Genomic DNA, 27080 nt, shown 5'->3' with positions numbered 1-27080 from the left:
GTAGGCGCCGGCAGTTTCTAAAGTGCCGTAAGTCACTGGCGACTCCAGAAATTTGTAATTACGCAGATTTCTGGACATCGCTGGTTTATCAGACTTACGGCACTTTAGCATCTGACGGCGCCGTATATGGGATAGCTCGAGTTGCGAGCTGAAACTGCGGGCGGCGGGGGTTCCCTCGCTTGTGCCGCAAACTACGCTGCATATCGGATTGCGCCCCTTAACCCCTAATCTGCAGACCGGAGCTCGCAGCCACTATAATAAATGTATTAACCCCTAAACCGCTGCACTCCCGCCTCACAAACCCTATAATAAACAGTATTAACCCCTAATCTGCCCTCCCTAACATCGCCGCCACCGCCGCTACTATAATAAATGTATTAACCCCTAAAGCTAAGTCTAACCCCAACACCCCCCTAAATTAAATATAATTTTAATCTAACAAAATAAATTAACTCTAATTAACTAAAGTATTCCTATTTAAAACTAAATACTTACCTGTAAAATAAACCCTAATATAGCTACAATATAATGAATAATTATATTGTAGCTATTTTAGGATTTATATTTATTTTACAGGCAACTTTGTATTTATTTTAACTAGGTACAATAGCTATTAAATAGTTATTTACTATTTAATAGCTACCTAGTTAAAATAATTACCAAATTACATGTAAAATAAATCCTAACCTAAGTTACAATTAAACCTAACACTACACTATCTGAATCTGATCAGCCAATCAGATTTTTCCTACCTTAATTCTGATTGGCTGATAGAATCCTATCAGCCAATCGGAATTCAAGGGACGCCATCTTGGATGACGTCACTTAAAGGAACCTTCATTCATCGTCTAGTCGTCGTGCATGAAGGATGTTCCGCGCCGGAGGTCTTGAAGATGGAGCCGCTCCTCGTCGGATGAATGAAGATAGAAGATGCCGCTTGGATGAAGATGTCTGCTGGTCTGGATGTCCTCTTCTGCCCGGATAGGATGAAGACTTCTGCCGGTCTGGATGTCCTCTTCTGGTCTATCGGATGAAGACTTCGGCCCGGTTGGGTGAAGACGACTCAAGGTAGGGAGATCTTCAGGGGGGTATTGTTAGGTTTATTTAAGGGGGGTTTGGGTTAGAGTAGGGGTATGTGGGTGGTGGGTTGTAATGTTGGGGGGTGGTATTGTGTTTTTTTTTTTACAGGCAAAAGAGCTGATTTCTTTGGGGCATGCCCCGCAAAAAGCCCTTTTAAGGGCTGGTAAGGTAATAGAGCTGTTAACTTTTTTAAATTTAGATTAGGGTAGGGACATTTTTTTATTTTGGGGGCTTTGTTATTTTATTAGGGGGATTAGAGTAGATGTAATTAGCTTAAAATGATTGTAATCTTTTTTTATTTTTTGTAATTTATTGTTTGGTTTTTTTGTAATTTAGTTTAGTTTATTTAATTGTAGGTATTTTATTTAATTAATTTATTGATAGTGTAGTGTTAGGTTTAATTGTAACTTAGGTTAGGATTTATTTTACAGGTAATTTGGTAATTATTTTAACTAGGTAGCTATTAAATAGTAAATAACTATTTAATAGCTATTGTACCTAGTTAAAATAAATACAAAGTTGCCTGTAAAATAAATATAAATCCTAAAATAGCTACAATATAATTATTCGTTATATTGTAGCTATATTAGGGTTTATTTTACAGGTAAGTATTTAGTTTTAAATAGGAATAATTTAGTTAATTAGAGTTAATTTATTTTGTTAGATTAAAATTATATTTAATTTAGGGGGGTGTTAGGGTTAGGGTTAGACTTAGCTTTAGGGGTTAATACATTTATTAGAGTAGCGGCGAGCTCCGGTCGGCAGATTAGGGGTTAATAAGTGTAGCTAGGTAGCAGCGATGTTGGGGGGGCAGATTAGGGGTTAATAAATATTATGTAGGTGTCGGCGATGTTAGGGGCAGCATATTAGGGGTTCATAGGGATAATGTAGGTGGCGGCGATGTGCGGTCGGCAGATTAGGGGTTAAAAAAAATTATTAGAGTGGCGGCGATGTGGGGGGGGCCTCGGTTTAGGGGTACATAGGTAGTTTATGGGTGTTAGTGTACTTTAGAGCACAGTAGTTCAGAGCTTTATAAACCGGCGTTAGCCCAGAAAGCTCTTAACTACTGACTTTTTCCTGTGGATGGAGTCTTGACGGTAGAGGCTCTACCGCTCACTTCAGCCAAGACTCTAATTACCAGCGTTAGGAAGATCCCATTGAAAAGATAGGATATGCAATTGGCGTAAGGGGATTTGCGGTATGGAAAAGTCGCGGCTTGGAAGTGAGCTTTAGACCCTTTCCTGGCTGACTCTAAATACCAGCGGGCGGCCAAAAGCAGCGTTAGGAGCCCTTAACGCTGCTTTTGACTTCTAATGCCAAACTCTAAATCTAGGCGTTAGTTGAAATTTCAAATAATTAGTAGATTTTTCTCTGTCAAATGACAAACACCTAGATTACGAGTTTTGCGGTAAACAGGGTGGAAAACTAACGACAAAAATTTTGTGTTATTTCACCCTCCATATCGCTGTCATTACGAATTACTGCAAAAACTTCCTTGTGCTTTCGATATGGTTGTATTAAGCTTCATACCGCACAAAATCCAAGAGCTGCTTTGACGTGCTTGTGCATGCTTTCCCCCATAGACATCAATGGGGAGAGAGTGTTAGAAAAAAAACTAACACCTGAAGTACGGAATGAAAAATCTCTGTAACGCAACCCCATTGATGTCTATGGGGAAAAAAGTTGCATTTAAACCTCACACCCTAACATAAACCCCAAGTCTAAACACCCCTAATCTGCCGCCTCTGACATTGCCAGCACTATAATAAAGTTATTAACCCCTAATCTGCCGCCCCCGACATAGCCGACACTAATAAAAGTTATTAACCCCTATTCTGCCGCTCCCCAGCATTACGGCCACTATAATAAAGTTATTAACCCCTATTCCGCTACTCCCCTACATCAACGCCACTATAATAAAGTTATTAACCCTATTAACTCCTAAACCTCCAAACTCCCATATCGGAAACCACTAAATTAAACTATTAAACCCTTAAACTTAACACCCCCTAACTTTAAATTAAAATTACAATATAACTATATTTAAATAAATAAAAACTTACCTGTGAAATAAAAAATAAACCTAACATTAAACTATAAATTAACCTAACCTAACTATTCTAATAAGATAAAAAAATACTACCAATTAAAAAATCTAAATTACAAAATTAAAATAACCTAACACTACGAAAAAAAATAAAACAAATCTAAAATTACAAAAAATAATAAACACTAAATTCCGAAAAATAAAAAACACAAAGCTTACAAACAATAATAAACGAAATTATCAAAAATAAAAACAATTACACCTAATCTAATAACCTTATAAAATAAAAAAGCCCCTGCAAAATAAACACCCCCTAGCTTACAATAAACAACCAATAGCCCTTAAAAGGCTCAGCTCTTTTACCTGTAAAAAATACAAAGTCCCCCCAACAGTACAACTCACCACCCAACCAACCCTCAAACTAAAAAATCCTAACTCTAAAAAAAAAACTAAGCTACCCATTGCCCATAAAGGGGCATTTGTGTGGGCATTGCCCTTAAAAGGGCATTCAGCTCTTTTTCATTGTCCTTAACCCTTTCGTGACAGGGTTAAAGTGCCTACATCGGAACAACTGTTCCGATGTAGACAAATTGAAACTACGCGATCGTGCATACGATCGCGAGATTTCAATTATTGGATCGCATCTGGGGGGCGTCCCTACAATCCTAGGAACGCCCTCCAGACCGCGATTAAATCCCTGAAGCACAGAAGGCTTCAGGACAGCCGTTAGTTATGACGTTCCATTCCGTCATAACGGCTTTAAAGCCCAGTCTAATTATGACGGAATGGAACGGCATAACGGCTTTAAAAGGTTAAAAAGGTATTAAGCTCTTTTTCAAATAGCCAAAACCCTAATCTGAAAAAGACACCCCAAAAAATAAAAAAATACCTTACACTAACCCCAGAATATGTACTCATGGTTGCTGAAGTCCGAACGTCCAGGTGGCGAGAAATCTTCATCCAACACGGGGGCATCTTCTATCTTCATCCCGGCGGCACAGAGTGGCGAAGACATCCAGCGCAGAGCATCCTCTTCATATGGGCCGCGCCGTACACTGAAGCTTCAATGCAAGGTAGCCATTTCAAAATGGCGTACCTTGCATTCCTATTGGCTGATTTGATTTTCAAATTCAAATCAGCCAATCCTATTGGCTGTTCAAAACAGAGCTACTGAAATCCTATTGGCTGATTACCGTAGAACAGCTATTAGATTAGGTGCAATTGTTTTTATTTTTGATCATTTCATTTATTATTTTTTGTAAGCTTAGTGTTAATTATTTTTTGTAATTTTAGGTTTTTCATTTTTTTTTGTAGTGTTAGGTATTTTTAAATTTGTAATTTAAATTTTTAATTGGTAGTAGTTTTTTATTTTATTAATAGTTAGGCTAGGTTAATTTATAGTTTAATATTAGGTTTATTTTTATTTCACAGGTAAGTTTTTATTTATTTTAAGATAGTTATATTATAATTTTAATTTAAAGTTAGGGGAGTGTTTTGCGATGTGGGGGGCCGGAGGTTTATGAGTTAATAGGTTTATTTAGTGGCAGAGAAGTGGGAGGCCAGAGGTTTAGGGGTTAATAACTTTATTATAGTGTTGGTAATGTCAGGGAGCGGTGGATTAGGGGTTAATAACTTTATTATAGTGGTGGTGATGTCGGGCAGCAGCGGAATAGGGGTTAATAACTGTATTATAGTGGCGGTGATGTCGGGGCGTGGCGGAATAGGGGTTAATCATTTTTATTAGTGTCGGATATGTATTTAATAGTTGCGATGTGGGTGGGCGGCAGATTAGGGGTTAATAGGTTTAATATAGTGTTTACGATGCAGGAGGGTGGCAGTTTTGGGTTATATAGGTAGTTTATGGGTGTTAATGTACTTTGTAACACTTTAGTTATGAGTTTTGTGAAACATATTTGTAGCGCAAAACTCATAACTACTGCGTTCAGATGGCCGTATGGATCGTGTCGGTATAGGCTGTAACGCAAGCTTTTTAGCCTCACCGCACAACCTATAATACCGGCGCTATTAAATTCCCACGTACAAATGTAATTTTTGTGCGGGATCGACGTTGTGTTTCAGGCTAAAATGCTTGCGGTATAGCTATACCAACACAACTCCCAATAGCTGCGTTAATGCTTTTACTCTGAAATTTACATTTTTTCAGCGTTAAAAGCCGTAACGCAAAACTCGTAATCTACCTGAAAATTTGTTAAATTTTCCTTTGTAATACTTCATGTGACAGCCATCAGCCGATCACAAAATGCATATACATTTATCCTGTGAATCTTGTACATGCTCAGTAGGAGCTGGTGCCACAGACAGTGTGTGCGTATAACTGTATCATGTGACAGCCACCAGCCAATGACAAGATGCATATACGTTTATCCTGTGAATCTTGCACATGCTCAGTAGGAGCTGTGCCTCAGACAGTGTGCGTATAACTGTATCATGTGGCAGCCATCAGCCAATGACAAGATGCATATACGTTTATCCTGTGAATCTTGCACATGCTCAGTAGGAGCTGGTGCCTCAGACAGGGTATATATAAAATGATTGTGCACATTTAGATAATGTAAGTTAATTGGAAAGTTGTTTAAAATTGTGTTCTCTCTGAATCACTGAGAAGAAAATCAGGTCAGTGCAAATCTATTTGTCCTTTTGTGCTTCCTCTGCCCCTCGGTCTAAATATCAATTAATTTCATTTTCTATCCATCATCTATCTATCTATCAATCATCAATCTATTTATCTATCCATCCATCTATCTATCTATATATCTATCTATCCATTATCTATCCATTATCTATCATCTATCTATCTATCATAAATCTATCTATGTATCTATCTATCTCTCGCTTTATCTATCTATCTATCTATCTATCTATCATCAATCTATCTATTTATATATCTATCTATCTATCTATCTATCCATTATCTACAATCTATCTATCTATATCTATCCATGTATCTATCTATCTATCTATCTATCTATCTATCTATCTATCTACCTATCCATCATCTATCCATTATCTATAATCTATCCATCTATCTATCTATCTATCTATCTATCTATTATCAATCTATCCATCTATCTATCTATCTATCATCTATCTATCATCTATCTATTAATTTATCATCTATCTACCTATCTATCTATCTATCATCTATCTATCTATCTATCTATCCATCATCTATCCATTATCTATAATCTATCCATCTATCTATCTATCTATCTATCTATTATCAATCTATCCATCTATCTATCTATCTATCTATCATCTATCTATCATCTATCTATTAATTTATCATCTATCTACCTATCTATCTATCTATCATCTATCTATCTATCTATCCATCATCTATCCATTATCTATAATCTATCCATCTATCTATCTATCATCAATCTATCCATCTATCTATCTATCTATCTATCTATCATCTATCTATCTATCTATCTATCTATCTATCTATCTATCTATCTATCTATCTATCATCTATCTATCATCTATCTATTCATTTATCATCTATCTACCTATCTATTTATCTATCTATCTATCTATCTATTATCTATCATCTATCTATCCATTTATCCTCTATCTACCTATCTATTTATATATCCATCTATCTATCATCTATCTATCTATCTATCATATATCTATCTATCTATCTATCTATCTATCTATCTATCTATCTATCTATCTATCTATTGCATGTTCACACCAGAGGATCCAATGTTTAGGTAAAAACTAACGATTTAAAAAAAAAATGTATATAACAAAGAATTCCAATGATCGATGTTGTGCTTAATTTAGGATTGGTATAAGGGACATGCCAGACAAGATTGAAATCCACATGAATGCATTTCAGTTTTGAATAGAAGCATTTTTGTGGTACACATGTATTATCAAAATACTTCTATTAAAAGCTATAGCTGTTTTAAAAGTGTATTTAAGTATGCACTGTGCACCAGCATTTTAAACACTGCACTTCAACAGAAAGTCTAAGGTGCTTGTACCATCTCGTAATGACTCAATATTTTAAATGCGGAAATGATACATACCCCACTGGGTCTCTGAGCAGCTACAGTATTAAAATGCTGGTGCAGTGAGAATATCTAGCTATGCTTCACATGCACTTGCATAGAAAAATGTTAACACTAAAACAGTGATAACGTTTACTAGAAGCATTTTTGCCAATACATGTACTGCATATTGCAAATATGTTTCTACTCAAAGATGTAATTCACCTATGTGCATTTATATTTTGACTAAAATGTCCCTTTAGCTAAAATAAATACAAATGTGTCAGAGGAAAATGTGCTGTTTTTTTTCAGTTCTCCAACATGGCTCTATAAGAAATTAAAAATAAAATCACATAAAGGCCTCTAGTTATCAAGCCGTCAACCTCAAATACGCTGGAATTCCGCAGCGTATTTGTGGCGAGGCTGATTCGCCTGAGTTATCAAGCCCTGCTGCCCGGCAAAAGTAGAATATAGTGACGTAAGCTTCGATCCGCCGGACTCAGTCCGACACAGATCGATTCTTACGTCACTCCAGATGTTCCACACACAAGTTCGGCACAATCTGACTACTTTTGGAAGTTATCAAATGACTACCAGGTACGCTCGGCACTTTTCCGGCCCAGCGCACCTGGTTTTCAATAGGAATCAATGGGAGTCTAACCATAGCGAAAGTTCATGTTCGCTGCTGCCCGACATCCCATTGATTCCTATGGGAGATGTCTGCACCTAACACACTAACATGTACCCTGAGTCTAAACACCCTTAATCTGTCCCCCCCTACACCGCCGCAACTAAATACATGTATTACCCCCTAAACTGCCGCTCCCGGAGCCCACCGCCACTCTAATAAACTTATTAACCCCTAAACCGCCGTTCCCGGACCCCACCGCAACTATAATAATTATATTAACCCCTAAACCGCCGCTCCCGGACAACGCAGCCACCTACAAAATACCTATTAACCCCTATACTGCCCCCCTATACCGCCGCCACCTATAATAAATGTATTAACCCTATCCTGCCGATCCCGTACCTCGCCGCAACTAAATAAATTGTTTAACCCCTAAACCGCCGCTCCCGGACCCCGTCGCCACCTATATTAAACTTATTAATCCCATAATCTGCCCCCCCTACAACGTTGCCACCTATAATAAATGTATTAACCCCTATCCTGCCCCCCCTATACCGCCGCCATCTATATTAAACTAATTATCCCCTAAACATAAGTCTAACACTAACCCTAACACCCCCCTAACTTAAATATTATTTTAATAAATCTAAATAGAAAGTACTCTTATTAACTAAATTATTCCTATTTAAAACTAAATATATACCTATAAAATAAACCCTAATATAGCTACAATATTACTAATAATTATATTGTAGCTATTTTAGTGTTTATTTTTATTTGGTCAGGCAACTTTGTATTTATTATAGTTAATAACTATTTAATAGCTACCTTGTTAAAATAAAGACAAATTTACCTGTAAAATAAAAACTAACCTAAGTTTCAATTACACCTAACACTACACTATCATTAACTAAATTATTCCTATTTAAAAATAAATACCTGTAAAATAAACCCTAAGATAGCTACAATGTAATTAATAATTACATTGTAGCTATTTTAGGATTTATATTTATTTTACAGGCAACTTTGTATTTATTTTAACTAGGTAGAATAGTTATTAAATAGTTATTAACTATTTAATAACTACCTAGCTAAAAGAAATACAAAATTACCTGTAAAATAAATCCTAACCTAAGTTAAAATTAAACCTAACACTACACTATCAATAAATAATTAAAATTAATTAACTACAAATACCTACAATTAAATACTACTAAATAAACTAAGGCCTAGATTTGGAGTTTGGCGGTAGCCGTCAAAACCAGCGTTAGAGGCTCCTAACGCTGGTTTTAGGCTACCGCCGGTATTTGGAGTCACTCAAAAAAGGGTCTAACGCTCACTTTTCAGCCGCGACTTTTCCATACCGCAGATCCCCTTACGTAAATTGCGTATCCTATCTTTTCAATGGGATTTTCCTAACTCCGGAATTTAGAGTCGTGGCTGAAGTGAGCGTTAGAGCTCTAACGACAAAACTCCAGCCGCAGAAAAAAAGCAGGAGTTAAGAGCTTTCTGGGCTAACGCCGGTTCATAAAGCTCTAAACTACTGTACCCTAAAGTACACTAACACCCATAAACTACCTATGTACCCCTAAACTGAGGTCCCCCCAAATCGCCGCCACTCGATTTTTTTTTTAACCCCTAATCTGCCGACCGCAAAGCGCCGCCAGCTAAGTTATCCCTATGTACCCCTAATCTGCTGCCCCTAACACTGCCGACCCCTATATTATATTTATTAACCCCTAATCTGCCCCCCTCAACGTCGCCTCCACCTGCCTACACTTATTAACCCCTAATCTGCCGAGCGGACCGCACCGCTATTATAATAAAGTTCTTAACCCCTAATCCGCCTCACTAACCCTATAATAAATAGTATTAACCCCTAATCTGCCCTCCCTAACATCGCCGACACCTAACTTCAAACATTAACCCCTAATCTGCTGACCAGAGCTCACCGCTACTATAATAAATGGATTAACCCCTAAAGCTAAGTCTAACACTAACACTAACACCCCCCTAAGTTAAATATAATTTAAATCTAACGAAATTAATTAACTCTTATTAAATAAATTATTCCTATTTAAAGCTAAATACTTACCTGTACAATAAATCCTAATATAGCTACAATATAAATTATAATTACATTGTAGCTATTTTAGGATTAATATTTATTTTACAGGCAACTTTGTAATTATTTTAACCAGGTACAATAGCTATTAAATAGTTACCTAGTTAAAATAATTACAAAATTACCTGTAAAATAAATCCTAACCTAAGTTACAATTAAACCTAACACTATACTATCATTAAATTAATTAAATTAAATACCTACAATTACCTACAATTAAACCTAACACTACACTATCAATACATTAATTAAATTCTATTGGCTGATCGGAACAGCCAATAGAATGTGAGCTCAATCTGATTGGCTGATCGAATCAGCCAATCAGATTGAACTTGATTCTGATTGGCTGATTCCATCAGCCAATCAGAATATTCCTACCTTAATTCCGATTGGCTGATAGAATCCTATCAGCCAATCGGAATTCGAGGGACGCCATCTTGGATGACGTCATTTAAAGGAACCGGATGGATGTTCCGCGCTGGAGGTCTTCAGGATGCTGCCGCTTCGCTCCGGATGGAAGACCATAGAAGATGCCGCCTGGATGAAGACTTCAATCGGATGGAAGATCCTCTTCTGCCCCGCTTGGATGAAGACTTCGACCGGATCATGGACCTCTTCAGCCCCCCGCTTGGGCTTGGATCAGGACATCGGAGGAGCTCTTCAGGACGGATCGGTGAACCTGGATGGTGAAGACAAGGTAGGAAGATCTTCAGGGGCTTAGTGTTAGGTTTATTTAAGGGGGGTTTGGGTTAGATTAGGGGTATGTGGGTGGTGGGTTGTAATGTTGGGGGGGGGGTATTGTATGTTTCTTTTTACAGGCAAAAGAGCTGAAATTCTTGGGGCATGCCCCGCAAAGGGCCCTGTTCAGGGCTGGTAAGGTAAAAGAGCTTTTAACTTTTTTAATTTAGAATAGGGTAGGGCATTTTTTATTTTGGGGGGCTTTGTTATTTTATTAGGGGGCTTAGAGTAGGTGTAATTAGTTTAAAATTGATGTAATATTTTTCTAATGTTTGTAAATATTTTTTTATTTTTTGTAACTTAGTTCTTTTTTATTTTTTGTACTTTAGTTAGTTTATTTCATTGTATTTATTTGTAGATATTGTATTTAATTAATGTATTGATAGTGTAGTGTTAGGTTTAATTGTAGGTAATTGTAGGTATTTAATTTAATTAATTTAATGATAGTATAGTGTTAGGTTTAATTGTAACTTAGGTTAGGATTTATTTTACAGGTAATTTTGTAATTATTTTAACTAGGTAACTATTTAATAGCTATTGTGCCTGGTTAAAATAATTACAAAGTTGCCTGTAAAATAAATATTAATCCTAAAATAGCTACAATGTAATTATAATTTATATTGTAGCTATATTAGGATTTATTGTACAGGTAAGTATTTAGCTTTAAATAGGAATAATTTATTTAATAAGAGTTAATTAATTTCGTTAGATTAAAATTATATTTAATTTAGGGGGGTGTTAGTGTTAGGGTTAGACTTAGCTTTAGGGGTTAATCCATTTATTATAGTAGCGGTGAGCTCCGGTCGGCAGATTAGGGGTTAATGTTTGAAGTTAGGTGTCGGCGATGTTAGGGAGGGCAGATTAGGGGTTAATACTATTTATTATAGGGTTAGTGAGGCGGATTACTGGTTAAGAACTTTATTATAATAGCGGTGCGGTCCGCTCGGCAGATTAGGGGTTAATAAGTGTAGGTAGGTAGCGGCGACGTTGTGGGGGGCAGATTAGGGGTTAATAAATATAATATAAGGGTCGGCGATGTTAGGGCAGCAGATTAGGGGTACATAGGGATAATGTAAGTAGCGGCGGTTTACGGAGCGGCAGATTAGGAGTTAAAAATAATATACAGGGGTCAGCGATAGCGGGGGCGGCAGATTAGGGGTTAATTAGTGTAAGGTTAGGGATGTTTAGACTCGGGGTACATGTTAGGGTGTTAGGTGCAGACGTAGGAAGTGTTTCCCCATAGGAAACAATGGGGCCGCGTTAGGAGCTGAACGCGGCTTTTTTGCAGGTGTTAGGTTTTTTTTCAGCTCAAACAGCCCCATTGTTTCCTATGGGGGAATCGTGCACAAGCACGTTTTTGAGGCTGGCCGCTTGCGTAAGCAACTCTGGTATCGAGAGTTGAAGTTGCGTTAAAAATGCTCTACGCTCCTTTTTTGGAGCCTAACGCAGCCTTTTTTTGGACTCTCAATACCAGAGTTATTTTTATGGTGCGGCCAAAAAAAAGGCAGCGTTAGCTACGCGGGTCGTTACCGACAAAACTTTAAATCTAGCTGTAAGTTACAAAAAATAAAAAAAACTGAGTTACAAAAAATAAAAAAATATTACAAGATTTTTAATCTAATTACACCTAATCTAATCCCCCTAATAAAATAACAAAGCCCCCCAAAATAAAAAAATGCCCTACCCTATTCTAAATTACAAAAGTTAACAGCTCTATTACCTTACCAGCCCTTAAAAGTGCCTTTTGCGGGGCATGCCCCAAAGAAATCAGCTCTTTTGCATGTACAAAAAATACATCCCCCCCAACATTAAAACCCACCACCCACATACCCCTACTCTAACCCACCCAAATCCCCCTTAAAAAACCTAACACTAACCCCCTGAAGATCATCCTATCTTTAGCCGTCTTCAGCCAGCCGACCCACCGATGGAAATGAAGAAGAGATCCGGAGCGGCAGAAGTCATCATCCAAGGGGCGTTGAAGAAGTCTTCCATCCGATTGAAGTCATCATCCAAGGGGCGCTGAAGAGGTCTTCCATCCGATAGAAGTCTTCATCCATGCGGCCTCTTCAATCTTCATCCATCCATCCGGAGCGGAGTGGAGCCTTCTTCAAACGAGCCGACGCGGAGCCATCCTCTTCCAACGACGCCTACCCGACGAATGGATATTCCTTTAAGTGACGTCATCCAAGATGGCGTCCCTCGAATTCCGATTGGCTGATAGGATTCTATCAGCCAATCGGAATTAAGGTAGGAAAAATCTGATTGGCTGATGCAATCAGCCAATCAGATTCAAGTTCAATCCGATTGGCTGATCCAATCAGCCAATCAGATTGAGCTCGCATTCTATTGGCTGTTCCAATCAGCCAATAGAATGCAAGCTCAATCTGATTGGCTGATTGGATCAGTCAATCAGATTTTTCCTACCTTAATTCCGATTGGCTGATAGAATCGGATGGAAGACCTCTTCAGCGCCCCTTGGATGATGACTTCGGCCGCTGCGGATGTCCTCTTCTGTTACATCGGTGGTCGGCTGGCTGAAGACTGCAAAGGTAGGATGATCTTCAGGGGGATTAGTGTTAGGTTTTTTAAGGGGGGTTTGGGTGGGTTAGAGTAGGGGTATGTGGGTGGTGGGTTTTAATGTTGGGGGGGTTGTATTTTTTTGTACATGCAAAAGAGCTGATTTCTTTGGGGCATGCCCCGCAAAAGGCCCTTTTAAGGGCTGGTAAGGTAATAGAGCTGTTAACTTTTGTAATTTAGAATAGGGTAGGGCATTTTTTTATTTTGGGGGGCTTTGTTATTTTATTTGGGGGCTTAGATTAGGTGTAATTAGCTTAAAAATCTTGTAATATTTTTTTATTTTTTGTACTTTAATTAGTTTATTTAATTGTATTTAATTGTAGGTATTTGTAGTTAATTAATTAAATTTATTTAATGATAGTGTAGTGTTAGGTTTAATTTTAACTTAGGTTACGATTTTTTTTACAGGTAAATTTGTATGTCTTTTAGCTAGGTAGTTATTAAATAGTTAATAACTATTTAATAACTATTCTACTTAGTTAAAATAAATACAAAGTTACCTGTAAAATAAATATAAATACTAAAATAGCTACAATGTAATTATTAATTACATTGTAGCTATCTTAGGTTTTATTTTACAAGTAAGTATTTAGTTTTAAATAGGATTTATTTATTTAATGATAGTGTAGTGTTAGGTGTAATTGTAACTTAGGTTAGTTTTTATTTTACAGGTAAATTGGTAATTATTTTAACTAGGTAGCTATTAAATAGTTAATAACTATTTAATAGCTATTGTGCCTAGTTAAAATAAATTTAAATTTGCCTGTAAAATAAAAATAAATCCTAAAATAGCTACAATATAATTATTAGTAATATTGTAGCTATCTTAGGGTTTGTTTTATAGGTAAGTATTTAGTTTTAAATAGGAATAACTAATTTAATAAGAGTAATATTTATTTAGATTTATTTAATTAATATTTAAGTTAGGGGGGTGTTAGGGTTAGTGTTAGACTTAGGTTTAGGGGTTAATAATTTTATTATAGGTTGCGGCGGTATAGGGGGGGCAGGATAGGGGTTAATAAATTTATTATAGGTGGCGACAGTGTAGGGGGGCAGATTAGGGGTTAATAAGTTTAATATAGGTGGCGGCCGGGTCCGGGAGAGGCGGTTTAGGGGTTAAACAATTTATTTAGTTGCGGCGGGGTACGGGATCGGCAGGATAGGGGTTAATAAATTTATTATAGGTGGCGGCGGTATAGGGGGGCAGGATAGGGGTTAATAGGTATTATGTAGGTGGTGGAGGGGTCCGGGAGCGGCGGTTTAGGGGTTAATACATTTATTATAGTTGTGGCGGGGTCCGGGAGCGGCAGTTTAGGGGTGAATACATTTATTATAGTTACGGCGAGGTCTAGGAGCGGCGGTTTAGGGGGTAATAACTTTATTTAGTTGCGGGGGGCTCCGGGGGCGCCGGAATAGGGGGTAGAACAGTGTAGTTTAGTGTGGGTGCTTAGTGACAGCTTATCAATAAAGCTGTAGAAAAGCCGAAGAGCAGCGAAATTGGATGAGTGATAACTATCACAGTCCGCTGCTCATCGCCCCGTACTTGGTGCGCGGCTTTTTGACAGCTTTTTTGATAACTTTGGCGAGCGTATTCAGGTCCGCGGCAGCGATGTGAGGCGAGCTTAGGTGGGCGTATTGGGGCCGGCGATGGCAGGTAAGAAGACACGTTGATAACTAGAGGCCAAAATGCCTTATTTAAGAAATGAAAATTGTGGCACATTTGTAGTCTTGGAATAAATGAACATATTATGAGTAGAAAATGGAAATGTAAGGCAAATTGCCTGGAATGCACATAAGGGTTAAGGTCAGGACAAGTTAAATGGGAGTAATGTGTTTGCAATTTTTCCACATTTTATTGAAAGCAAAGCTTTATCTAGTTTCCAGGTAAAAGACAAATATAACATAAAAAGACCTTTAGCAAAATGGGAGCTAGCATTCCAATGTAGCCAATTAGGGACAGCGCTGTGGGCACAGTTTAATTCTCCGAACTGGAACCACAGTTTAATCTTTTTTTTAATTCATGCCCAAAGTATTTCATGTCCCTTTAACTCTAAAACTTTCCAGTGGCTAAGTGTAACATGGGCCCAAAGCAGATTTTTTTTTTATAACTTATGTATCAGAAAAAAAAACCAGACTTTCAAGATCACACTCTGCAACTGTGACATATTAACTCCCTACTTCTGAAATATATAATATTGGTACGAGACCATCTACTGCTAACCCTAAACACAGACATTACGGTAATTTAAAATCTACCACTTAGACATACACCATTATTGAACCGAATTTCCCTAACAGTACCAGCCCATAAACCTCTATCAATCCTAAGTGCACCACCCTCTTCAATTAATTCAAAGCTCTCTTGACCACAAAGACCTACCACAACCATACTCACTCCATTAATCCTGTATGCCCATGCCACCTGGACCACTCTTGCTATTAATTTCATACTGCCTAGACTCCTTCAACCTATTTTAACCATATACCACTAAGAACACTATAACTTTAAAGGAACAACCACATTACAACCCTCCTCATATCAAATAACTTTTTCAATGACCCAAAGGTCCCACTGTAATCTTGTACAAATGCAAGGCCTAAACTCCCCATTTGTTTTGCAACGTTACCCCTCATTCCCTCCCACTATTATACCTAATGATATACCTGACCTGGCCTGTTGCCCCTACATTTCATAAAGTTTTTTTTTTTTACTGATTGGTTAAGTAATTAATTAATCACTATTAGGATGGGAGAGTTCAATACCAACCCTTTAAATCTTCAGAATGATTAATAAAGTTTGGTGGTAACCAGGTATTTTATGTCAGTACAAAAATGATCATATTTTCTGTTTACAGACATAGAAACCTGCACACTCTGCCCTGAAGATCAGTGGTCCAATCAAGGAAGAGACACCTGTATTCCAAGAACTGTAGAGTTCCTCTCATATGAAGACCCATTGGGTGCTGCCCTTGCTGCTGTGGCTGTTGTCCTGGCTGTAATAACAGCATTAGTGTTAGGACTTTTTATATTAAATTGGGACAGTCCTGTAGTCCGAGCCAATAACAGGGACCTCAGCTTCTTGCTCCTGTTTGCCCTCATGTTATCCTTCTTCTGCTCCTTGTTATTTATTGGGTATCCTGGGAAAGGGACTTGTAAACTGCGACAAACAGTATTTGGACTTTTTTTCACTGTTGCTGTCTCTTCTGTCCTGGCTAAAACCATCACAGTTGTCATTGCATTCAAAGCCACAAAGCCTAATAGCAAATTAAGGAATTTTTTAAGGACCAGCATGTCCTTTGGTTTTGTCCTTATCTGCTCATTGGGTCAGGCTGTTATATGTACTGTGTGGTTAATCACTTCTCCTCCTTACCCAGACTATGACTCCCAGTCCGTCACAGGGAAGATGATATTAAAGTGTAATGAAGGATCCCCTATTGCATTCTATATTGTTGTTAGTTACTTGGGGGTTCTTGCTGCTCTGAGTTTCTTTGTTGCTTTTGTAGTAAGGAAGGTGCCTGATCATTACAATGAAGCCAAGATGATCACCTTCAGTATGCTGGTGTTCTGCAGTGTCTGGATTACCTTTATCCCAGCCTACCTGAGTTCCAACAGCAAATACATGGTGGCTTTGGAGATCTTTGCCATCACGGCATCCAGCAGTGGAATACTGGGCTGTATCTTCTTCCCCAAGTGTTACATCATCATGCTAAGACCCGATCTAAACAAGAAAGTGAACTTTATAACTAAACACACAAATATCAAAACATAGATCCTCATTGTAATGGGCAGAAATAATTTGCAAATATAATGTTACAAAAAAGACTTGTTAGTGTCTAATTTTAAGATTAGTTTAGTCTCTTGAGTCTTTTTTTTATAATGCTGGAAGCCAGACAGATTTGTATGATTTTGCTATGTATTTATTTGGACTTCACTCTTGAATGTAGATTTATACATACACAGGAATAAAATATAGTGTTTTTTTCAGCATCAATTCAGCTTTCATATTATATATTTTAACTGTATTTTTGTTTTTGGATTAAGATATGGTGTAATAAAGTAGAAAATAATATTTTGCCGAATTCTACATTTTATATTTCACAAATGAAATCCGCACATTGAAAGAAAAGACTTAATTTTTATCCCCTTACGGACAAGGAATTTCAGACAAAAAACGTACTCAAAAGACCAGAGCATTTAACATGTTTTCTAAAACTCTATTTTAATTGAAATAGATTTTTATTGAACACTTCTCATATTACATAATGGATAGCAACATGATTACAGCTTCTGTGTCAGAGTCTGGTTCCATAACGTCCATTTGTTTATATAGAAATTTATAGTCAACCAGAAAAAAGCCAAGGAGCAAATCTGAGTCCAGCAAAGTTCCAATCTCTTTGGCTGATTAGTAGCTCTGTAAATTGAAGTTGTCCATTTCCATATCCATGTAGGTTAATAATGGTTTTCTTCCCTGTAGCTCATCTCTTGGTCTAGCCACAATTGCCATACATTATGTTTTCTAATCTAGTTCTCTGAAAGACATTCAGATTTGTACCATAAGTGTTCTTATTTTCAAAATAGTTCAACCTTATTATACCATAAACAACCAACCAATAAAACATATATAACAAATAAACTAATTCACTGTACACCTTCTTACAATCAATCATCATTCAATACTTCTAAATGACTGTAGGGTTTTTGATTTCTAAATATTCCTATATAAATGATCTATCTGTAATGGAGTGAGATCTCCAATCCCTCTATCAGAAGTGAAGATCCCATCCCTTTATGTCTGATTTTACATTATATAGTATTGTCTTGTAGAAGCCAGTAATACCAGATTTTGCTAAAAGACTCCACTAAATCTTGAATATGTGCTGCTGACTCATACATTTGAAATGTTGACTTAATCCTCCCCAACACTTCTGACCACTAGGGTATCCCTATTTTCCAGTATTTAGCTATACTTATATGAGTTACTGTACATAAGATTCTTATAAATGTATTTATAGGTGTATTCAACCTCAGATTCCTCTTACTTAGTAGAGCTTGTTCTGGGGTTAGTGTTATTTGCTCATCTAGGATGTTGGTTAATAATTTAGCTAAATCAAGCCACACTCTTTGTACTTTTGGGCATGTCCACCTCATATGGAAATATGTACCTATATCTGAACACCCTCTGTAACAATTTCTTGAGCCTCCTCTAACCATGTGTGCTGTTTTCAGTGGGGTTAGATAGCACTGGAATTTAGTTTTAATACAGTTCTCTCGTAGATCTGCACTCAGCAGACCTCTACCTAGAAAATGTTATCCCACCTATCCAAATCCATTTCTTCGTGTATATCTCCCTCCCATTGGTAGACAGTAGAAGATTTAGATATATTGTTTGTCCCTTGTATAGCAAGATATAATTGAGAAATTGATTGTTTTGGTCTGTGTAGGGCACTGCAAAATTTCTCAAAAATAGTTCTAGGTTGTGATACATTTCGAGTGTTGATATACGTGCGTATGGCTGATGCTATTTGTAAGTATAGAAACAATTGTAAACGTATGGGATCTAGTTTTTGTTGGAGTTGAGTAAAAGTCAATATTTTCATATTAGCAAGAAAGTCCGCAATTCGGTAAAGATTTTTATGTGCCCGTTTCTCTAGCTGAGTTCTAGGATCCCCTGATAGCAGGTATTTTAAGGGCCTCGTTAAAGAATTAGTGCGTAGTAAAATTATGTCCTTATTTGCTAGTCTTATATGTTTAGTTGCCATTGTAGTAATCAGATTACGATTAATATCACTAGACATAATTTTCCTTTTCCCATATAATATCCTGTTGTGAATTATATCCCCCTATGACTGCTTCTAATATAGGCCATATCACATCCTCCTTTGTCCAACCAAGTAGGGAGTTTTGAGCTAATCTAGCTGCCAAGTAATAATCTGCAAGATAAACTCCTCCAAGTTTTCTATGTCGCATAAGGGTTTGGTGGGGGATCTTAGCATGTTTAGAGTCTCTAAGAAATCTATAAACAAGTCTAACACCTGCAAAAAAGCAGCATTCAGCTTCTAACGCAGCCCCATTGATTCCTATGGGAAAATACTTTTTATGTCTACACCTAACACCCTAACATGAACCCGAGTCTAAACACCCTTAATCTTACACTTATTAACCCCTAATCTGCCATCCCCAACATCGTCACCACCTGCATAATATTATTAACCCCTAATCTGCCGCCCACAATGTCGCCGCCACCTAACTACACTTATTAACCCCTAATCTGCCGCCGCCAACATCGCCGCAACTATAATAAAGTTATTAACCCCTAAATCTAAGTCTAACCCTAACCTTAACATCCCCCTAGCTTAAATGTAATTTAAATACATCTAAATAAAATTACTACAATTAACTAAATTATTCCTATTTAAAATTAAATACTTACCTATAAAATAAACCCTAAAATAGCTACATTGTAGCCATTTTAGGATTTATTTTTATTTTACAGGCAAGTTTGCCTTTATTTTAACTAGGTACAATAGTTATTAAATAGTTATTAACTATTTAATAACTTCCTAGTTAAAATAAGTACAGATTTACCTGTAAAATAAACCCTTACCTAAGTTACAATTACACCTAACACTACACTATAATTAAATTAATTCCCTAAATTAACTACAATAAATTACAATTAAATTAAATAAACTAAATTACGAAAAAAGCAAACACTAAATTACAGAAAATAATAAAATAATTTAAAAAAAATTAAACTAATTACACCTAATCTAATCCCCCTAATAAAATAAAAAAGCCCCCCAAAATAAAAAAAATCCCTACCCTATACTTAATTACAAATACCCCTTAAAAGGGCCTTTTGCGGGGCATTGCCCCAAAGTAATCAGCTATTTTACCTGTAAAAAAAAATACAATACCCCCTCAACATTACAACCCACTACCCACACACCCAACCCTACTCTAAAACCCACCCAATCCCCCCTTAATAAAACCTAACACTAACCCCTTGAAGATCACCCTACCTTGAGACGTATTCACCCAACCGGGCAGAAGTAGTCCTCCAGATGGCCAGAAGTCTTCATCTGATCCGGGCAGAAGAGGACCTCCAGACGGGCAGAAGTTTTCATCCAGACGGCATCTTCTATCTTCATCCTTTCGGAGCGGAGCGGGTCCATCTTCAAGCCATCCGACAAGGAGCATCCTCTTCCATCCGCCGACTAACCACTAAATGACGGTACCTTTAAGTGATGTCATCCAAGATGGCGTCCCTTCAATTCCGATTGGCTGATAGAATTCTATCAGCCAATCGAAATTAAGGTAGAAAAAATCCTATTGGCTGATGCAATCAGCCAATAGGATTGAAGTTCAATCATATTGGCTGATCCAATCAGCCGATAGGATTGAGCTCGCATTCTATTGGCTGATTGGAACAGCCAATAGAATGTGAGCTCAATCCTATTGGCTGATTGGATCAGCCAATAGGATTTTTTCTACCTTAATTTCGATTGGCTGATAGAATTCTATCAGCCAATCGGAATTGAAGGGATGCCATCTTGGATGACGTCACTTAAAGGTACCGTCATTTAGTGTTAGTCGTCGGATGGAAGAGGATGCTCCGCGTTGGATGGCCTGAAGATGGACCCGCTCCGCTACGGATGGATGAAGATAGAAGATGCCGCCTGGATGAAGACTTCTGTCCGTCTGGAGGTCCTCTTCTGCCCGGATCGGATGAAGACTTCTGGCCGTCTGGAGGACCACTTCTGCCTGGATGGGTGAAGACGCCTCTAGGTAGGGGGATCTTCAAGGGGTTAGTGTTAGGTTTTATTAAGGGGGGATTGGGTGGGTTTTAGAGTAGGGTTGGGTGTGTGGGTGGTGGGTTGTAATGTTGGGGGGTATTGTATTTTTTTTTCAGGTAAAAGAGCTGATTACTTTGGGGCAATGTCCCGCAAAAGGCCCTTTTAAGGGCTATTTGTAATTTAGTATAGGGTAGGGATATTTTTTATTTTGGGGGGCTTTTTTATTTTATTAGGGAGATTAGATTATGGGTAATTAGTTTAAAAAAATTGTAATTATTTTATTATTTTCTGTAATTTAGTGCGTTTTTTTTCCGTAATTTAGTTTATTTAATTTAATTGTAATTAATTGTAGTTAATTTAGGTAATTAATTTAATTATAGTGTAGTGTTAGGTATAATTGTAACTTAGGTTAGGATTTATTTTACAGGTATATTTGTATTTATTTTAACTAGGAAGTTATTAAATAGTTAATAACTATTTAATAACTATTGTACCTAGTTAAAATAAATACAAACTTGCCTGTAAAATAAAAATAAACCCTAAGCTAGCTACAATGTAACTATTAGTTATATTGTTGCTATTTTAGGGTTTATTTTATAGGTATTTAGTTTTAAATAGGAATAATTTATTTAATTGTAGTAATTTTATTTCAATTTATCTAAATTATATTTGTTAGGGGGGTGTTAGGGTTAGGGTTAGACTTAGATTTGGGGTTTAATAAATTTAATATACTTGCGGCGACGTTGGGGGTGGCAGATTAGGGGTTAATAAATGTAGGTAGGTGTCGGCGATGTTAGGGATGGCAGATTACAGGTTAATAAAATGTAACTAATATTTGCGAGGCAGGAGTTCAGCGGATTAGGGGTTAATATATTTATTGAAGTGGCCGCGATGTCCGGTCGGCAGATTAGGGGTTAAAAAATGTATTTAAGTGTTTGCGATGGGGGGTCCTCGGTTTAGGGGTTAATAGGTAGTTTATGGGTTTTAGTGTACTTTTTAGCACTTTAGTTAATAGTTTTATGTTACGGCGTTAGCCCATAAAACTCTTAACTACTGACTTTTAAATGCGGTATCAGTCTTGACAGGAGAGGGTCTACCGCTCACTTTTTCCAAGACTCTTAATACTGGCGTTAGGCACATCTCATTAAAAAGATAGGATACGCAATTGACGTAAGTGGATTTGCGGTATGCTCGAGTCGCAGAAAAAAAGTGAGCGGTACACCTGTACCTGCCAGACTCGTAATACCAGAGGGCGTTAAAAAGCAGCGTTGGGACCTCTCAACGCTGCTTTTTAAGGCTAATGCAAGACTTGTAATCTAGGCGAATGTGAGTAGTACTTTTCTTTTTACAGAGAAAGAGATTTTTATCAAAAATAAAAGAAATTAAGTCTGTGGGTCAAGATAATATTCATCCAAGGGTTCTAAGAGAACTTTGATCCATAATAGCTACTACATTAGCTGATTTATTTAATCAGTCACTTCTAACAGGATTTGTTCCAAAAGACTGGAAAATTGCCAATGTAGCCCCTTTTTATAAAAAGGGTTGTAGGGAAGATTCTGCTAACTTTAGGCCAGTCAGTTTGACCTCAATTGAAGGGAAAGGAATGGAAACTCTTTTAAAGAAAAGGCTTGTATCTTTCCTTCAGACAAACAACTTATAAGACAAAGGACAGCATGGTTTCAGACTAATCTAATTGATTTCTTTAACCATGTAACTAAAATAATAGACCAGGGAGGAGCCATAGATGTTCCATATTTAGACTTTAGCAAAGCATTTGACACCGTCCCACACAACAAACTTATTCACAAAATGTATTGCCTTGGAATAGATGCTAAAATTGTTAAGTGGGTAGAATGCTTGCTTAAAGATAGATGACAGAGGATTTCAATTTATGGAGTACATTCAAATGAGGCATCAGTTACTAGTGGTGTTCCCCAAGTGTCAGTTCTTGGGCCTGTTTTGTTTAACATGATCATAAGTGATATTGGAAGTGGGCTTAAGGGGAAGGTTTGCTTGTTTGTTGATGATACAAACATTTGTAACAGGGTAGATGTTCCAGGAGGGGTTAATCAAATGAACTGTGATATTAAAAATCTAGAGGACTGGTCAAATAAATGGGATCTGAAATTTAATATTACCAAGAGCAAAATTATGCATATAGGATCCAAAAACCCAAAGGCCAATTATAGTCTAAATGGTACATTACTGACTGTAACTAAAAAAGAAAGGGACTTTGGAATTATTATTACAGATGATTGAAAATTTGGTACACGATGCAGCAGTGCAGCCAGTAAGGCCAGTCTAATACTTGGTTGCATTGAAAGAGGTATTAGTTTCAGAAATAGCAAGGTTCTAATGCCACTTTAAAGATCATTAGTTAGACCAAATCTGGAATACTGTGTACAGTTCTGAAGACCATATCTTCAGAAAGATATAAATAAACTAGAAGCTTTAGACAATGTACTAAAATGGTACATTGTCTAAAATATAAAACAAACAAAGAAAGACTCTATGATCTAAATATGTATAGTTTAGAAGATAGCAGGGAAAGAGGTGACATGATAGAAACCTTCAAATATATGAAGGGACTTAATAAAATTGAAGCTGAAAGCATTTTTCACCAAAAAATAAATGCCAAAACAAGGGGTCACAATCTAAAGTTAGAGGGTAGCAGATTCAGGAGTAATGTGAGGAAGCATTTTTTTACAGAAAGGGTGGTGGATTCATGGAATAAACTTCCATTTGAGGTGGTAAACACAAAGACTGTAAAGGAATTCAAAAATGCTTGGGACATGCATAAGGCTATCCTAAGGAAAAAGTAACATGTAATATGGGTAGACTTGATGGGCTTTTTTGGTTCTTATCTACTGTCAAAAAAACAAAAAAATGTTAATTGCAGTAGTCAACACAATTTTGCAGGCCAGAATGCCAGTGACTAGGAAAATTTATCATAAAATTTGGAAGGTATTTTTTTCCAGGTGTCAATCTCAAGGATTCAATTAGCATTCTTTTAGAATTCCTATAATTCTTCAATTTCTTCAAGACGGATTAGATAAGGGTTTATCTACAAGTTCTTTAAAGGGTTAAATATCATCTCTCTCGGTTTTCTTTCACAAAAAAATAGTCAAGATTCAAGTCAATGTTCAGGTCTTGGTTAGAATTATAGCTGTTGTAAACCCAATTTCTCCTCCATGGAGTTCTTTCTGTTCTTCAGAGATCTCTTTCTCTTAGCACTTTATTCTGCTAGGAGAGTTTCTGAGCTATTAGCCCTATCGTGTGAATCTCTCTTTCTCATATTTCACAAAGACAAAGCTGTTCTAGGTTCTTTCCTCTGAAAACTTAAACCAAGGAATTAAATCTCACCTTGTGTCCCAATCCTTCAAATTCCAAAGAGAGACTTCTTCATAACCTAGATGTGGTTAGGGCCTTAACGTTTTATTTACAGGCTACAAAAGAGTTCAGACAGAGTTCTAATTTATTTGACCATCATTCTGGTCCTCTTAAGGGACAAAAGGCTACAGTTGCTCTGGCTTCTTGGTTAAAACAGGTCATTCACAAAGCTTACTTAGTGGTGGAAAAGTTGCCACCTAAAGGTATCCCAGTTCATTCCACACGATCAGTTTCTACTTTTTGGGCCTTCAAAAATGAATCTTTAATGGAACAGTTTTGCTAAGCTGCAACGTGGTCTTCATTACACACATTTGCCAAATTTTATCATTTTGATGTCTTTGCTTTCCCCTCAAAAATATAAGTACCCCTAACTTTAAAAGTTTGTATATATTGTTCGATATTGCAAGGTTTGAGAGATAGAGTGAAGAAGGAGACTGTTGAAGGACAGAAGAAGGCTGAGTTAAAAGAAATAAAAAAGAAAAAAGGGAGAGATAGACAATAAAGAGAGAAAATGACAAAGTTCTGAGATATAGACAAAAGGGAGAGAGAGTGAAGACAGGAGACTGAAGAGAGAAAAGGAAAGAGAAAAGACGGAAGAGAGGAGGGGAGACAGAGAGAAAGTGAACAGAGAAAAAAGGAGAGAAAGAGGAGAGAGTGAAAAGAGTGAAGAGAGAAAGAAAAGAGAATGAGACAGTAATGAGGGATAATTAAAAGTACTAAAAGAGAAATAAAAAGAGAGTGGTGAAAAAAAGAGAATGGATGAAGATAACAGATAAGGAATGATTTCAGAAAAAGGAAGAAAGAGAGAGAGCAGGTGAGAGAGAGGACTGAAAAAGAGAATAAAGAATTAAGACAGAAGAGAGACGAGAGAAAGTGGAGAGTGAATGTAGTCATGGAATATCATAGAAGACCTGGAAGGATTATTTTTAATAAATATCATCATCACATACATACAATAAAATCCCCTCAACCCCCCGCCCCCCCAAAGCTGGCTGACCCATGACCAATGCTTCTCTTCAAGCAGTAGGTGGCTCAATTTCACCTCCTCTTCTCAGTCGCACCTGCTTCTATTTACCTGCTGTGTGATACACTCCCTGATTGTCTGGCTAAAGAGTCATTAGCAGCATTTCTAAATATAGGATGCACAATATAACCCCTCAACCACACCTCTCCTCTGTCACCAGTAGGTGCTGGGAAATGTAGTCTCCAGATACACAGCAGGAGCAGGCAGAATGTCAGGGATATGGTACATTTTCTGTGACTCTCAGTCAGTTTGTCACAGTAATACTGGGTGCAGAGATTTGCTGGAAGGCTTTAACGCTAGGGCCACCTCTTTGTCTGGGCACTCCTGCGAACCCTTGGCTGTGGTCCACGTACCTCTAGGTAAACGCGTAGCACAGGTTGAGAAGCACAGACTTAAAGGGATTAGCACCTTATTTTAGATCTAGTTATGTATCTGACAGAAAAGGGTTGCAACTGACATGTTATGTATATCATGAAAGACTTGCAGGAAACTTGTATGAGATTTAAGAGTTCATATTGCTGGGTAATTTTATCAGATGTGATCATTCATGATCTAGGTTTGTTGCTGGGGGTCTACATAAGATCAAATGGTTCATGTTGCTGGGGATTTGTGTCAGATCTAAAGGTTCATCTTACTGGGGACTTTCATGGCATCTAAAGGTTCATGTTGCCGGGAATCAGTATTAGAGCTGAGGGTTTACAGTGCTGGGGGTTTGCAGATATAAGCATTCATGTTGATGGGTATTTTCATGAGATCAAAATGTTCTTGTTCTTCAATTTGCCTTAAATTTGTTGTATATTAGCATTAGCTTTAATGGTTTCTGTTGCTGAGAACTTCCATCAGATATAATGGCTTATGTTGGAAGGGGATTGCTTTATATCTAAGGGTCTATATTACTGTGATTTTGCATCAAATGAAAGGGTTCATATTGCTTGGAATTTCATCCTAATTGATAGGTCTGGGATTGTTGATGGGATTTATACCTGGTCAAAGGGTTACTGTTTCTTGTGGTTTTCATGAGATCTAAGGGTTCAAGCTGCTAGAATTTATTGTCAGTCCTGACAGTTCATGATGCTGGAATACATTAGATTGTAGTTTTTTGTGTGTTTGATTTGCATCAGATATAAGGTTCCAAGTTGGTGGTGATTTGCATGAGATCTAAAAGTTTGTGTTGCTGTTGATTTGCATTATATTTTAAAATGCGTCATGCTGGGGATTTTCATCTGTTCTGTGTTAATTTTTCATTAGATTTGCATTAGAGCTAAGGGTTCATGTTACTGTGGATTTGTATAAGATTTAATGTTTTTTTCTCTAGACTTTCGTCCGATTTAGGGCCTGATTTCAAGTGGAGCAGTATTTAACACTCTTGCACGCTAACTCCACTAGAAATAAGGTATTTACGCGTGTCAGGTAGCGCTTGTATTAGAAGTTGAAAGTAAAGAGTTTTGGCTTACTTGCTAACCTGATGCACCCTACTCACTTGCAAAACACATATTCTAAAGTGCTCTAAAACAACATTAATATATTAATATTTCACATTCCAATTTTCTTCACATAGCAGAATATGTTCTATTTATTCCTAAATACATATTTCTACATATATCTGAATTTTTTTTGGTATAATATATATATATATATATATATATATAT

At 37.1% G+C, this 27080-nt stretch overlaps 1 protein-coding gene across 1 annotated transcript in view; it reads left to right on the top strand.

Annotated features, from left to right (window-relative positions):
* LOC128656841 (vomeronasal type-2 receptor 26-like) overlaps nucleotides 1–16989 on the top strand; it is a 130076-nt gene extending 113087 nt beyond the window's left edge. Inside the window, exon 6 of the mRNA XM_053711007.1 lies at nucleotides 16076–16989. Within this exon, the coding sequence (XP_053566982.1) occupies nucleotides 16076–16989 (914 nt within the window). The remainder of the gene's footprint in view (nucleotides 1–16075) is intronic.
* Nucleotides 16990–27080: the final 10091 nt, after the last annotated feature.

The sequence above is a fragment of the Bombina bombina genome, chromosome 4 (genome assembly GCF_027579735.1).
Source record: "Bombina bombina isolate aBomBom1 chromosome 4, aBomBom1.pri, whole genome shotgun sequence".
Classification (NCBI taxonomy): domain Eukaryota; kingdom Metazoa; phylum Chordata; class Amphibia; order Anura; family Bombinatoridae; genus Bombina; species Bombina bombina.
This window is presented reverse-complemented; position numbering and strand designations above follow the sequence as displayed.